Raw genomic sequence first — 15,573 nt, forward strand, 5'->3', positions numbered from 1 at the left:
CAGCAGCGGCTATCGCGTGAAATCGGCCGCTGGCCTCTGGCGTGGGCGGCGGCCAACGGGCCCGCCCCGTCCCGAACACGGCTGTTCCACTGGTCCACCCATCCCACGCCTGTTGGCGCACGAACTTTCGCACATAGTTCTACACGCTCGTAATACGCACGCGTGAATGTAGCATGTCTAGTGGGTGTCTTAGGGCATTTCCACACGGTACGCCACGCACCCAGATGCAGAGGCTTGAGATCAATCGCTTTGCATTGAACCTTCCGGTTCACCACAAGAATGCATTTTACCGATAATGTAACCTGTCACTGTTGCCCGGCAACATTGCTTACCACACCGATTGCTGCCCGATGTCCAGCAACACTGGTGCCAGTAGTTGCCTGACAATGTTTGTGGCAATACATTTCCTGACAAAAACGATTTGCATGGGCCACAGTATAGCCATGAAATGGACAAAAGCAAGCTGCTGGAAATGAACGGGGGAATCTGTTATATCTGCATCACAAAAGGAGAAAAAAATGGTTCAAATGGCTCTGAGCACTATGGGACATAACATCTGAGGTCATCAGCCCCCTAGAACTTAGAACTACTTAAACCTAACTAACCTAAGGACATCACACATATCCATGCCTGAGGCAGGATTCGAACCTGCGACCATAGCGGTCGTGTGGTTCCAGACTGAAGCGCCTAGAACCGCTCAGCCACACCAGCCGGCAAAAGGAGAAAACTTAACATGAAAAAATAAATAAATAAAATGAGCTTATCAGATGTGTTCTTTTTAAAGTGAACTGCTTGTGAATATATTAACTCATTAACATACTATACATATTGTAGATGGAGCTAACTATGGTGTCGCTGGTTGACAAAAAATGGGAAAAGGATTGGTTGTGAGAGTGATCAAAATATCAATCCCTGATTCCCATTAGTTGAAACACTTGGTCTCACCTTCTAATCTGCTGTTTAGTCTCACAGTGGTTTCTGGTGGCTAAACAGAACTTTTTATACCAAGCAACAGGAGAATAATACAGACCAGACGACAGAAATACCCGGTAAAAATTCGAATATATTGATCAACAACACAATGAATGCATGACATCCTCTTTCAATCTAATACTGGTTACTCCCTACGTAATATAAAGCAACAACTAGACACAAACAACATATTGCTGCAAGGCAACACAAACTAACAGAAATAATTGCATACACAAATTAACAGAAATAGTTGTATACACGCTAGAGGGTATGAATAACTCTTCCAGTCCCCAATGAGAGAGAGAGAGAGAGAGAGAGAGAGAGAGAGAGAGAGAGAGAGAGAGCTGAGTGTTTTTGTTGGAAATAATTAATAAGCAAAAGTTTAGTGTTGACTAAGGCCCAGGCAGAGACCGCACCAATTTAATCATCATGGAAGCATCAATAGCTTCATCATACCTATGAATTGAGACACTAGCAGAAGCGTTACTAAGAAATCAGAACGAATTAATCATGAATTGTATTACTGCACAAAGATAGTACTGAGACAAGCTGCACAGATCATTGCCACCATGAGGTATAGGAAGCATGAACACAGGCACGAAAATGGGACAACGTCAATCCTAGTGCTGATCAGGAAGTGAATCTGTTTAATAAGTAGCTCCATCTAACAAGTGCAACTGACAGGGTGGCGAGAGCATCTGTCGTCCCTTTTATCAATTCTGGTGCTGCAATACAGCAGGCATCCTCTGTCAGAAAGTGTCCCCATAGCAAACCTACCAAGAGGGTAGTTAGAATTTGATGTGGCCAGCGATAGCCTGGACTCCCTGCTCAGAGGTTGGAAGAGACTGAAGAGGTGCCAACTCTGCAAAGGCTGGAATGTATGGTATCTAAGGAAGAAAACGTGATTCAAGTAGGCTGTAATTTGTTTATTGCCTGTGCTATTAGCTAATTTTGACCAGTGGTCAAGCTTCACACTTTAGGCTTGTGATAAATACTTGAAAATGACTGACTTCGAAATTAGCTAACAGTACACACAATACATAGATTACAATCTGCCCCAATGTTCTTAGAACATATTGCGGCTGTGGTCCACACAAGAACAAAATTCTGTATCTGGTATCCTGATGCCTCGAGGCAGTCTTGGTTTGAAAGTCAGACTAATGGCTTGGAAGCCTCTGCAACATTATACTATCTAGCATGATATTAGAAATGACAATTTTATGAAAAGTAAACAAAATGAAAATCCAGGATGGAATGTAACAATATTATGAAAAGGAAAGTTGCTACTTACGATATAGCAGAGGTGCCGAGTTGCAGGTAGGCACAACAAAAAGACTGTCACAAATAAAGTTTTCGGCCATTGAGGCCTTCATCAACATTAGACATATGTGTATGTATCAATGTCTATTGTTAACGAAGGCCTTAATGGCCGAAAGCTTCATTTGTGACAGTCTTTTCATTGTGCCTATCTGCGACTCAGCAACTCCGCTATACGGTAAGTAGCAATTTTCCTTTTCATAATAATATTAAAAAGGATAGATCGCTGCTCACCATGTAGTGGAAATGTTAAGTAACAGACAGGTACAACAGAAAGACTGCTAAACAAGTCAGATTTTGGCCAGAAAGCCTCCTTCTGAATTAGACACACATTCACACAAATACTAATCGCACACATATGACAAGTGTCTCTGGCCTCGGCTGCCAGTGGTCATGTATTTGTGAGTTGCACTTACATGAATGCGTGTGCACGTGCACGAGTTGGACTAATTCAGAAGAAGCGTTTTTTTGGCCGAAAGCCTACTTGTTTAGCAGTACTTTTATTGTGCCTGTCTGCAACTCAATATTTCTTATTTCCTCTATAATGTGAGTAGCAATCCATCCTTTTCATAATATTGTCAATATTTCATCCTGGATTTTCCATTGTTTGATATTATTAGAAAGAATTGATTGGTGGTCTGTAAAATTACTCCACCGCCATTTTTACCACAGAAAATTGGTTTGATAACATTTATTCATCAGTTATTTTCATTGACTTTTGAATTAATAATTTGAGCAATCCACTTTTAAATTGATAATCTGAGCAACCTATGACCTACATCATAAGACTTGTAATTCTGCGAGCAGTCCAAATCTGCAATTTTAATTATAAATTGTTATTTAACCACTCTCTCTGTCAGGAGGCTGGACAAGACTGTACTAGTTGCTTCTGCATGTCTTGTTGCAGATAAGACAAAAGTCTTCGCTCTACAGTGCCAGTCCCACAGCACCACACATTTGGAAGCAATTAAACCAAAAATTGTTGGCCCCAAGAACTTGATACACAAGTATGATGTACCGGTACCTCTTTAATGTGTAGGCCTACCTCTCACTGATGTGCCTCTCAGTACCGTAGTAGGCTTTTGTGGCACTTTGGTGCTACGACTTGAGCAATTAATTAAATTAGTTTGAAATAAAAATGAAATGTTTATGTTCTTTAGTGCAGTGATGGAACTATGAGTATAATGGACTACATCTATGACAGGAGTTATGGGACATGAAAAGTAATATAAACAAAGACTGTAGAAAAAGGACAGTTAGCAAGCTGCTGCTCCCAGACACAGGAATATACGTGATGAAACCACAAAAAAATTGAGAAATGTCAAGAAACTACACAGAAAAATTATGGATCACTACTACAGACCTATGACAGCAGCAGCAAGAATGTCCTTTTTAAGATTTTGATATTTTTATACCTTACTTCCTATGTTTCATAGATTTAGTCGTAGACGTACGAATCACATTTATGGAATTCATGGCTGTCTCATTTGCCACTTCTACATTCCAGCAGACAAATCGAGCTTGTCCAAATATGCAGCCATTTTCCAAAATGAAGCAGAGTAATATTGTTTCATTGCTCATATTACATGGCTTGGCACTGCAGCACCATCGGCATGAGATAGTGGAAGCAAGGCTGAGAAAGAGGGAATCATTTACAAGAAACGACAGAGGTATTTTGCAACAGTATGAAATAGTCTCCATCCTTGGTGTACAACGCTGACAACACCTCAGCAACTCAGCAATACATCAGCAACTACCTGCAACAACTAGATCTATAAGCAACACTGCTCACATTTGTCACAATACTGCCATGTATCACAGCCACACTGCAGCAAGGTTGGTAGCAACATTATTGCAACCACTCATTGCCATTAAATATGGTCCATGTAAAAGCACCTTCACATGTTATTTCACACACAAACTTTTCATCTTCAGCTCGCTGTAGCTGTTGTGTAGTAGCTTGTGAAGGGAATCGCCATTAAGGCAGCTAGAAACAAAACTGGAAGATTGCACAAGATGCATGATCAAGCACATTATGCTAGTACTGTGGTTGACTGTCTATAGGATAATTTTGCAAAAGCATTTGTACTGTTCACAAACTGCTTGAGACTCAATCGACTGTCAATAGTGCCGGGCTGAGCAAACAAACCAAAGTTTACAGGCTTGAGCATGTGCACCAACAATGTACAGGCTTATACAAGAAAATATCAGCTGTGAGGCAATCTCTGTTAATGGCATTCCCCATTCCCACTGCAAATGGCAGTGTGTTTCATCTTCTGAGAAGTCTTCAATCAAGCTGTATACTCATTCTGATATTTTGTGATTATGTTTTTACAAAGTTGCTGAACAGAACTTTTTCACAACACTTAAAGTCAGCAAAACCACTGTAATGATTTGACAGCTGCTATCTACAGCAGTTCTCTGGGCTCACGAACAAAGTGAGAAAATGACGTTTCATGGAATTGGTACCAAAGTTGAATCCATACCTCTGTATATATGTCCTTGAGCCCATATTCAAAACTGGGAAAACTTGTTAATTTTTTTCAGCTATATGCTACTTTATTGCTCCTATAATCTACAATAAACTGATATAAATGAGGGACTATAATTACATACATTCAATACAGTATTTAACAAGTACCCCAACAAATTCCGATAACGCACGAGATATCGTAAGTTACAATTACTCTTTCTTTTATGATTATAGCTCCAGATAATAATTTTTTTCTGATTTTATCCTATCTCGAAACTGTTGGCTACATAATTTACATGTGGCATGTACATAAATATTTCAAAACATTATCTACACTGAATTTCACTTGAATTTGTTGTTTAAGTTATTGTTTTTAATGTGCTGATGCTCTAGTTTCCATGAAAGTTTTTTTAATCAAAGGTATGGGTAACTGAACTTCTAAATGCAACACAGAAGAGGGAGCTAATAGGTAGATATGATCATACTGACAAACCCATTAAAAAGACTGGCATTCCAACTTTTAGTAACATATTTCACTTTCTGGGAAATTAATTGATTTCCTGGATAATTAACATTAAAGATCAGAAGTAATCACATTTTCCATTGCAGATTTTACCTCTGTGTTTGTTACAGTATGATCTTTGCCATTATACTTCTGTTGTCCTGAATTTTATGCAGAAGGTGGCATACTTCACTTATAGATTAAACCATTAATTAACATTTTTGTTTAATTTACTGTAGTTTTATATTTGGCACTTGCACCTGTAAGTCACGGATTCATAAACTGGGTTCGAAAACTTTTCCAATTTCCACACCATAATGTATTTTACTAACAAAATAACTGTTAATATTCATAATCCATCTTAAGCAGCACAATCTACCCCAACTGTCTTACAAATTATCTTGAAACACGAAAGTGCCGCCCAAAATTCTCAGTCTGTTCCCTGTAATTACTTCGGTAATATCTATGTGCAATCTATCCACAGAAGTCTGTTGAAGCTAGGCTAACTATGCTAACATTTCTTTGAAACTGTGTATATCAGTACCAACAAAAACTTAGTAATGTTGGTTCCTAAGAATCAACTAGTGATTTCTCTAATGCAAGTCTGAAAATGTTGACTGAATTATGTTGTAAATAAAGAAAGTTGGACCACAATTTTCATTGGAATGATTGATTGTTGTATGTTATGATCTTCATCAAGGGCTGCAGTGAGTGAAATATATCTGTACAATTTTTCTGACCAATCACTGGAAGACATTGTTTACATTGACGCACGTTGTAAACATGAACTGTGTTCTGTGCCACAGTTGGTAATTTTGTTTTGAGTGACAGACAGGAACTATCAATCCAATACAGTTTTTTCCAAAAACTGTGCATCAACAACATTAGAATTAACCTAACAAATTCTGCCACTGAACTGTTATTGGGCATACAGCTAATTTGATTTTACGAAGTTAAGAAACTGGTCATTGTCCCAATAATGTGACATCATATGTAATAAATATGCGAGAAAGTGTGTCAAAAATTGTGGTGCGGCGTACATTATTGAATAAACACAATCACTATTCATTTATGTTTTTCAGTTTCACAGCTATAGACTGCTGTGCTAATGAGGAGACAAACAAGAAGAGAGAACAAAAATCAGGTTGGTTATCACATCTGTCACTTTTGAATCTCTGCAATAAACAAAGATAAGGAATGCAGTGCAATGTTTTGTGAAACAAATTCATATGAAAAAATGAATGCTATCTGTGGAATGTAGCCCTGACTAAAGATAATTTGATTTTTATGTGAAAACCACTGAATGATGTACATATTTATGGACTGCATAAATATATCTACAGTACTATCACTTTCAATTTTTTGTGCGGTTGTGTCTATGGACCTGCTAAAACTGTATCACATTGGTTACATAAGTAATGTATCAATTTAAATATTATTCACATTCAAAAACACACATTTCTCAACTTCAAGCTTAATGTCAATAATACTAAGTCGGCCAAATGCAAGTAATATCAAACTGCGGATAATTCATATGTTAACACTATAACACAGGTTTAGCAGATACAAAGACAGCTGTTCTGATCTATATCCAGCCACGAGGAAATGTAAAACTGTAGTCTAGATGAGCAATCAGGTTATAAAAGTGTAGTACGTGATTAGTGAAGTCTCCAACAAACAACCTAATGTATATGAAATGGGAAAGCAATTCAAGCTCTAAATAGGTAAGGCTCCTACTGGAGGATCCCACTTGAACCGTTGTGTGTGGCTCATGTGCATTTACTGACATCAAGAGGCCAGGCCAACACATTATGATTTTCAAATAAATACTCTACATTAGCATTATATTCACTGTCGATTCCATCTTCCACCAGTGGAGCTACTGAACAGCAGTTTAGGTGCATCAGATGACTCTACCTGAATGAATTCCATCACCACTGGCTTGTGAAAAACTGTACTAAAACTCTGTGCAGTACCAAGGTCTTTGCATCCAGCTCACAGGTTTACTACTTCATGTATATCATCTCTGCATACTTAGTACCTTAAACATCTTTCTAGCAGATATCTTATGATATGCAGGTTCGTGGACTTGCTTAAACCCACGTCTCAAACATCAGCTTATATTGAACTCTCACAGTTTCACTGTTCCAAAATTAGTGACATACCTTGTGTGGCAAAATATTTTCTCCCGTTTGTGCAGCACCTTTCAATTAATTTTATAAAACTGTGTTTAGCTATTGTGCTCATTCTGGAAATTTGTAATAATAACAGTTCTGACCTTACCTGTCAGGACCTTTATCAAACCGCTCACTGTTACTTATAACAAAGAAGCATGAAAAAGCTTAAATAAAATGCTTCATGGAAACTGAAGTGCCTACCTGACTGAGCCCGACGCGGTACCCGGAGGGGTCGGTGTCGATGCCGAGCAGCATCTCTTCAACGGCTCGCCTCTCATCTGGTACAGGGCTGGTGGGTCTTGCCTCAGGGGGAGCCAGCAGGCGGAACCTCCGGCGGAACTCTGAGAGGGGCAGGAACTTAGGGAAGCCCTGCTTGTGCAGGCGCACTGCCTCCACCAGCTGCGCCCCTCGCAGCTGCCAATGAAGACAACCACACCGAGTGAATATGAAGTAGTTTGCAATTCTGTATGAATGAGTTTTTCATTGTGGAACATACAATACATGTGTTTCATATGCTGACATGAGAGCAATTCTCTGTTTGGCTGGAAACTTGTCTACCATCCTAGCTGACAAGGCCAGTGATGTAACACACATTTTAAAATTTTGTGAAATGTCTGGTCTCCTACCTACAGCGTTGGGGAAAGTAAATCAATGAGCTCTGAGTGGAAAGTTTCTGCAATGCCTGTTTTCTGTTTTAGTAGTCAGCCATTCATGTAACAAGTAGCATAGCATAAACAATCAGTGGCTTTTAATACATATAAACCACTTATCTGTTTTAATATAGGCATTTTGAATAAATCTGTTTAAAGTATGGATCTGGAAAATTGTTGCACCACTTTCACTAGTGAGATGAAGCACAGTTCAACCTATGTGATGTGTATATTGACTTTCAGTAGGGGCACTGAAGACCATGCTGTTGAGCATCCTAAATCCAACATCATCAAATCATCATGAATATTTCAGAAATTGTTTCTGTTAAAACACCTGGGCTGAGGCCATAGCCAGTGCATCATACTATTCACTAATGTTTTGTCCTTGTCTCTAGGGGAATCTTCAAGGATGAACACCTAGAACTGCAGAGAAAAAGTTGTAGGGGCCAAATTTATAGCTTTGTTATAACCTGTATACCTGTATTTTTAACACAATGTGAAATGCACATGAATCTCTGACAGATGACAAAAAACCTCAAATACAAGTAAATTACCATTAAAATTTACTATTACATTCTGTTTAGACTCAGCATACATGTATTATTTCATTTCACTCCTTTGTTCATTCAGTTAAAATTATTCTGGAGTTTACAAGCTTCTATTGCTTGTCTGTACAAGCAAATATGATATGCTTTGTTTTGGATAATATATAAACTTATTTCATAGTCTCCCCACTACAGAAAGTGTTTTATTATGGCTGATGTATCAGTCTGTTTGAGGCAACATTTCCTCTTGTGTTTGGCTGAAGGGGTGTTACTACTACTATTTGTGGTTCCATTATATACCTTAGCACAGCTTCAAAATATTCTATGCAGACTAGCTGTCACCAATGACTAATGTGGATCTTTTACAAATCTACAAAATTCACCATTTTCTTTTTGGTCTTAAACAATCAGCTCTCTGAGTTTTCTTCACAATTGCCTGTGTTTCTCCTCTGAAGATATTTCTGCAGATGAGGAGAAAACATTAGTGAGTAAATGTATGCCTCAATCACAGCCTGTCAGCCTACACTGCATTATTTCAAAAATTGCTTTGTAATACTCAATTCCAAAACTCCACGTTAAATGTGAACACTAACTGCATATTACAGTTCTCTGTCAATACCTGTAATGTATGGCAGAAGGAACTTTGGGTACAATTTTCACTTCTGCCTTTCCTCTTCTTTTTGATTTGCACAAAGGAAGAACTGTTGACAAGCCTCTGTAAGAGTTTTATTTTCTTCCCTCCCATAATTATTATTTTGAGAAATATATTACATACCAGAAAGCAGCATATTACCCAACTCTTCTTATACTGTATGCAGAACCCACATTGACTCCTACAAAGGAGATTTTTAGTCTTTATAAAAGCAACAACAAATGACCATTAAATTGTTTGATCTGCAACTTTCTATTGTGAGTATTATGTGGGCATTATTACTGTTGACAAATGACACTAATTCTGGGACTTTGCCTCTAACACATATGCAGGTAACTAATGTTACATTTAAATTTTCTTCTCTGCAATAAATGGGCAAACATTCTCCTACTTGATTAGGGAGTGATTCCCTGCTCTCTCCACCTGCTGTGCCTGTGTTGGTGTTCCCTTAATCTTAGAAAGCTCCATGTGTGTGCCACACATGCTCTGTTACTCAAAGTAGCAGACCTGAGTAAGTAATGAATGTTTGATCTATTCAAGGTGCCTTACAGCTGTATATCTGATAAGAGAGATCAAGAAATTACCATTCGAGAAGAAAATTCTGTGAGAGAGATCCCAGCTTAAGGATCCATTCAGCTCCAAATCAGAGGATCACACCCAGTTCTAGACATGACACTGAAAATTGCAAGTCATGCTTCAGTCTTTTATGTTTGTCCAGACTTTGTACAAAGATTATCCATATGGCCAAGAGACAAGTCATACTATGAAACTTCCAGTAGATTAAAACTGTGTGCCGGACCAAGACTCAAAATCGAGACCGTGGCTTGTATAGGCAAGTGGTTTACCAACTGAGCTACCCAAGCACGACTCACAACCCGTCCTCACAGCTTCAAGTCTGCCAGTACCTTGTCTTCTACTTCCAAGCTTCACAGATGCTCTTCTGCGAACCTTCCAAAACTGTTGTTGTTCTTGTGGTCTTCAGTCCTGAGACTGGTTTGATGCAGCTCTCCATGCTACTCTATCCTGTGCAAGCTTCTTCATCTCCCAGTACCTACTGCAGCCTACATCCTTCTGAATCTGCTTAGTGTATTCATCTCTTGGTCTCCCTCTACGATTTTTACACTCTACGCTGCCCTCCAATACTAAATTGGTGATCCCTCGATGTCTCAGAACATGTCCTACCAACCGATCCCTTCTTCTAGCCAAGTTGTGCCACAAGCCCCTCTTCTCCCCAATTCTATTCAATACCTCCTATTAGTTATGTGATCTACCCATCTAATCTTCAGAATTCTAAACTATTTATCATCCACGTTTCACTTCCATACATGGCTACACTCCACACAAATACTTTCAGAAACGACTTCCTGACATTTAAATCTATACTCGATGTTAACAAATTTTTCTTCTTCAGAAACGCTTTCCTTGCCATTGCCAGTCTACATTTTATATCCTCTCTACTTCGACTGTCGTCAGTTATTTTGCTCCCCAAATAGCAAGACTCCTTTACTACTTTAAGTGTCTCATTTCCTAATCAGCATAACCCGACTTAATTCGACTACATTCCATTATCCTTGTTTTGCTTTTGTTGATGTTCATCTTATATTCTCCTTTCAAGACACTGTCCATTCCGTTCAACTGCTCTTCCAAGTCCTTTGCTGTCTCTGACAGAATTACAATGTCATCGGCGAACCTCAAAGTTTTTATTTCTTCTCCATGGATTTTAATACCTACTCCGAACTTTTCTTTTGTTTCCCTTATTGCTTGCTCAATATACAGATTGAATAACATCAGGGATAGGCCACAACCCTGTCTCACTCCCTTCCCAAGCACTGCTTCCCTTTCATACCCCTCGACTCCTATAACTGCCATCTGCTTTCTGTACAAATTGTAAATAGCCTTTCGCTCCCTGTATTTTACACCTGCCACCTTCAGAATTTGAAAGAGAGTATTCCAATCAACATTGTCAAAAGCTTTCTCTAAGTCTACAAATGCTAGAAACGTAGGTTTGCCTTTCCTTAATCTTTCTTCCAAGATACGTCGTAGGGTCAGTATTGCCTCACATGTTCCAACATTTCTACGGAATCCAAACTGATCTCCCCCGAGGTCAGCTTCTATCAGTTTTTCCATTCGTCTGTAAAGAATTCACGTTAGTATTTTGCAGCTGTGACTTATTAAACTGATAGTTCGGTAATTTTCACATCTGTCAACACCTGCTTTCTTTGAGATTGGAATTATTATATTCTTCTTGAAGCCTGTGGGTATTTCGCCTGTCTCATACATCTTGCTCATCAGATGGTAGAGTTTTGTCAGGACTGGCTCTCCCAAGGCTGTCAGTAGTTCTAATGGAATGTTGTCTACTCCTGGGGCCTTGTTTCGACTCAGGTCTTTCAGTGCTCTGTCAAACTCTTCACGCAGTATCATATCTCACATTTCATCTTCATCTACATCCTCTTCCAATTCCATAATATTGTCCTCAAATACATCGCCCTTGTATAGACCCTCTACATACTCCTTCCACCTTCCTGCTTTCCCTTCTTTGCTTACAACTGGGTTTCCATCAAAGCTCTTGATATTCATGCAAATGGTTCTCCTTTCTCCAAAGGTCTCTTTTAATTTTCCTGTAAGCAGTATCTATCTTACCCCTAGTGAGACAAGCCTCTACATCCTTACATTTGTCCTCTAGCCATCCCTGCTTAGCCATTTTGCACTTCCAGTCGATCTCATTTTTGAGACGTTTGTATTCCTTTTTGCCTGCTTCATTTACTGCATTTTTATATTTTCTCCTTTCATCAATTAAATTAAATATTTCTTCTGTTATCTGAGGGTTTCTACTAGCCCTCGTCTTTTTACCGATTTGATCCTCTGCTGTCTTCAGTATTTCATCCCTCAAAGCTACCCATTCTTCTTCTACTGTATTTCTTTCCCCCATTACTGTCAATTGTTCCCTTATGCTCACCCTGAAACTCTGTACAACCTCTGGTTCTTTCAGTTTATCCAGGTCCCATCTCCTTAAATTCCCACCTTTATGCAGTTTCTTCAGTTTTAATCTACAGTTCATAACCAATAGATTGTGGTCAGAGTCCACATCTGCCCCTGAAAATGTCTTACAATTTAAAACCTGGTTCCTAAATCTCTGTCTTACCATTATATAATCTATCTGATACCTTTTAGTATCTCCAGGGTTCTTCCATGTATACAACCTTCTTTCATGATTCTTGAACCAAGTAATAGCTATGATTAAGTTATGCTCTGCGCAAAATTCTACCAGGCACCTTCCTCTTTCATTTCTTAGCCCCAATCCATATTCACCTACTATGTTTCCATCTGATCAATTCCAGTCACCCATGACTATTAAATTTTCATCTCCCTTCACTACCTGAATAATTTCTGTTATCCCATCATACATTTCATCAATTCCTTCGTCATCTGCAGAGCTAGTTGGCATATAAACTTGTACTGCTGTAGTAGGCATGGGCTTCATATCTATCTTGGCCACAATAATGTGTTCACTATGCTGTTTGTAGTAGCTTATCCGTACTCCTATTTTTTTAGTCATTATTAAACCTACACCTGCATTACCCTTATTTGATTTTGTATTTATAACCAGAACTAACACTCCTGAAAGAAAGGGTATTGGTACAGCACTTGCCCGTGAAAGGCATAGGTTCTGAGTTCGAGTCTCAGTCTAGAACACAGTTTTAATCTGTCATGAAGTTTCATATCATTGCACACTCCACCGCAGAGTGAAAAATCTCATTCTGGAAACATCCTCCAGGCTGTGGGAAAGCCATGTCCCCACAATATCCTTTCTTCCAAGATTGCTAGTTTTCAAAGGTTCACAGAAGATCTTCTGTGAAGTTTGGAAGGTAGTAGATGAGATACTGGCAGAATTGAAGCTGTGAGGATGGGTTGTGAACTGTGCTTGGGTAGCTCAGTTGGTAGAGCACTTGTCCATGGAAGGCAAAGGTCCCGAGTTTAAGTCTCAGTCTGGCACACAGTTTTAATCCATCAGGAAGTTTCATATCAGCGCACACTCTGCTGCGGAGCGAAAATCTCATTCCGGAAGTCATAATACGATTCAGATGTGTTCCAAACAATACAGAGCACCTTGTATTTGTTGCTAAGGCAGAAGGAGACAGCCATACTGCCAATACCAACATTTGCCTTCTATCCAGATTGAAAACCCATCACTGCCAGTCACACATGGGTGTCGTCAAATTGGCCAGAACATATGCATCCAAAGTTTCCATATGTATTACAGCCCAAAACTCAGTTGCCCTGACAACATTCCAGCCTATGATAACAACTGAATTCTGTCAGCTGTGCCCAATACAATTTCTTGTTGTTTCCCGACAGGGACCAGTGCCATCCACAGCTGACCGTCTCCCAATAAACAGAACTATCTAATGACATATAAAAGAAGGTACTAACCCAAGCCACTAGAGAATAATCAAAGACTGTGGAGAGGTGCCTACAACAAGAGATCAAACTACATGACTGTGTTACTGTAGGCCACATAAGGCTGCACTACCAAAATTACAAAATACTATGGATGAAAGCAAGAAATAAAGATGGGTCCTTGTGTCTGCTAAGAATTTGCAAGATGTCAGATTTGGAGCCAGGCGTGTGATGGAAGTCAAAAAGGTGCAACATTCTGAAGAAAACAGCAGCACAAACATTTTGAGGTGAAACAGATGCTCTCTGTATATGGCGAATTGCACTAATCTTCAGTTGCAAATTACGTACAACCCATTTCATTACAGAACAATGCCTCACACTGTGCTGCAGACAAATGAGCTCTATGTTTCAGTGTCTTTGCAGTCCCACAATTTAATCTCTAACAGAATGGCACCCTGTATCTTTACCAGTGACCTCATTATACTGAAACAGGTATGCCATGTGTCAATGTTACTTTACAGTTCACTTTATTTATTATTTTCCGTACCCTGATTTTTAATGGTTAATAAATGAGATGTATGTGTACTTTGTTGAGGCTTTTATTCAGATATAATGTGATCTAAATACACCATCACAATCTCTTTACTGGGATGTGATCTTATTTTCCTCTACTGACCTATGTGTACATGCCATTCAGCAAGTAAATCAGGATTTATTTAAAGTTTATTATATTATCAATTTTCAGTCTTAGGGAGAAAATCTTTTCTTTTTGTTTACATGCATGTCGTAAGGTATGACAATGCTGTCAGTATACAATGACCACTGATGGACAGGCAAAACAAATAGCAATTTTGAAATAAACCAGCACAAATATACACTTGAAAATAGTAAGCAATGGTACAGGCATAATTTTGAATTTCACTGTAACTGCTTAGCATCAGTTTAACTCTTAAGTTTTGGGCAGTAGATAAAACAAATACCCACTGAAGAGTGCTGAAGCATTTATGGCTATGATTATAGAAAAAGAAGATCTTGTTTTACAAAACTAGATTCAACACACTCAAAAAATTGACAGCCTGCTGACAATGTGCAATGTATGAACATATAATTCTTTGTAACTATTTCTGTGCACAAGCGAAAATCCCATTTCTTCTGGGAACACAAGAAACATACCTGAGACCTAAGCAATGGTACATTGATAACAAGATCCTCAGCATTCCCTGTGCTGCCAGAACGTGGCAGCTGAGACTTTGCATCAGAAAGCCCAGCATTATGTTGGGGCAAGAAACAGTGCACAAACTTCAGCCGAGTCCTTCGTAGTGTTTCAACAAGGCCATCCTGAAAATGAGTAACAGTATCACATAAAACTGCAACAGACCGTGGCTATAATAATTTTTACACAATGAATTCTAAGCTATAGCAAATACACAACAAATTTCTCTTACTTTCAGAGCAATGCTTTTAGGGCAAGCAGGAAAGAGCAATAAATTGCCGTAGATCCTAAAGTTTTGAAAAGTAAACGAAAAAATATTAGAACTGGCTTCTATGTACACATTAATGACTGGCATAAAACACGTGTTTAATCCACATTAGCCTCAGCTTCTACAAATATAAATCTCTAACTAAGGTATTTTAAAACATATCATTTCTTTAGAAACACTCAAGCAGTTTCCTTCAGTGAAAATGTGGGAACTCACAATATTGCCAGTTTCTCTTTGAAAATATTTAGTCTTAGTCTTGTACATCCTATTTGTGTAGTTTTTGATTATTGCTGTAGCCCGTGAAAAGTGGATGGTGGAAAAAGCAATCCCAAATCTACATGATGTGGTTTGGATGGTAGCAATATAGAGATTTACTTCTCATAGTACTACCGACAACATGCATATG

At 38.8% G+C, this 15,573-nt stretch overlaps 1 protein-coding gene across 1 annotated transcript in view; it reads right to left on the reverse strand.

The window, feature by feature from the left end:
• LOC124545602 (unconventional myosin-XVIIIa) overlaps positions 1-15,573 on the reverse strand; it is a 387,918-nt gene that overhangs the window by 157,820 nt on the left and 214,525 nt on the right. The window contains exons 13-14 of the mRNA XM_047124550.1: positions 14,860-15,024; positions 7,643-7,855 (exon numbers count right to left, since the gene is read on the reverse strand). Of these exons, the coding sequence (XP_046980506.1) occupies positions 7,643-7,855; positions 14,860-15,024 (378 nt within the window). The remainder of the gene's footprint in view (positions 1-7,642; positions 7,856-14,859; positions 15,025-15,573) is intronic.

The sequence above is a fragment of the Schistocerca americana genome, chromosome 8 (genome assembly GCF_021461395.2).
Source record: "Schistocerca americana isolate TAMUIC-IGC-003095 chromosome 8, iqSchAmer2.1, whole genome shotgun sequence".
In the NCBI taxonomy this organism is placed as follows: domain Eukaryota; kingdom Metazoa; phylum Arthropoda; class Insecta; order Orthoptera; family Acrididae; genus Schistocerca; species Schistocerca americana.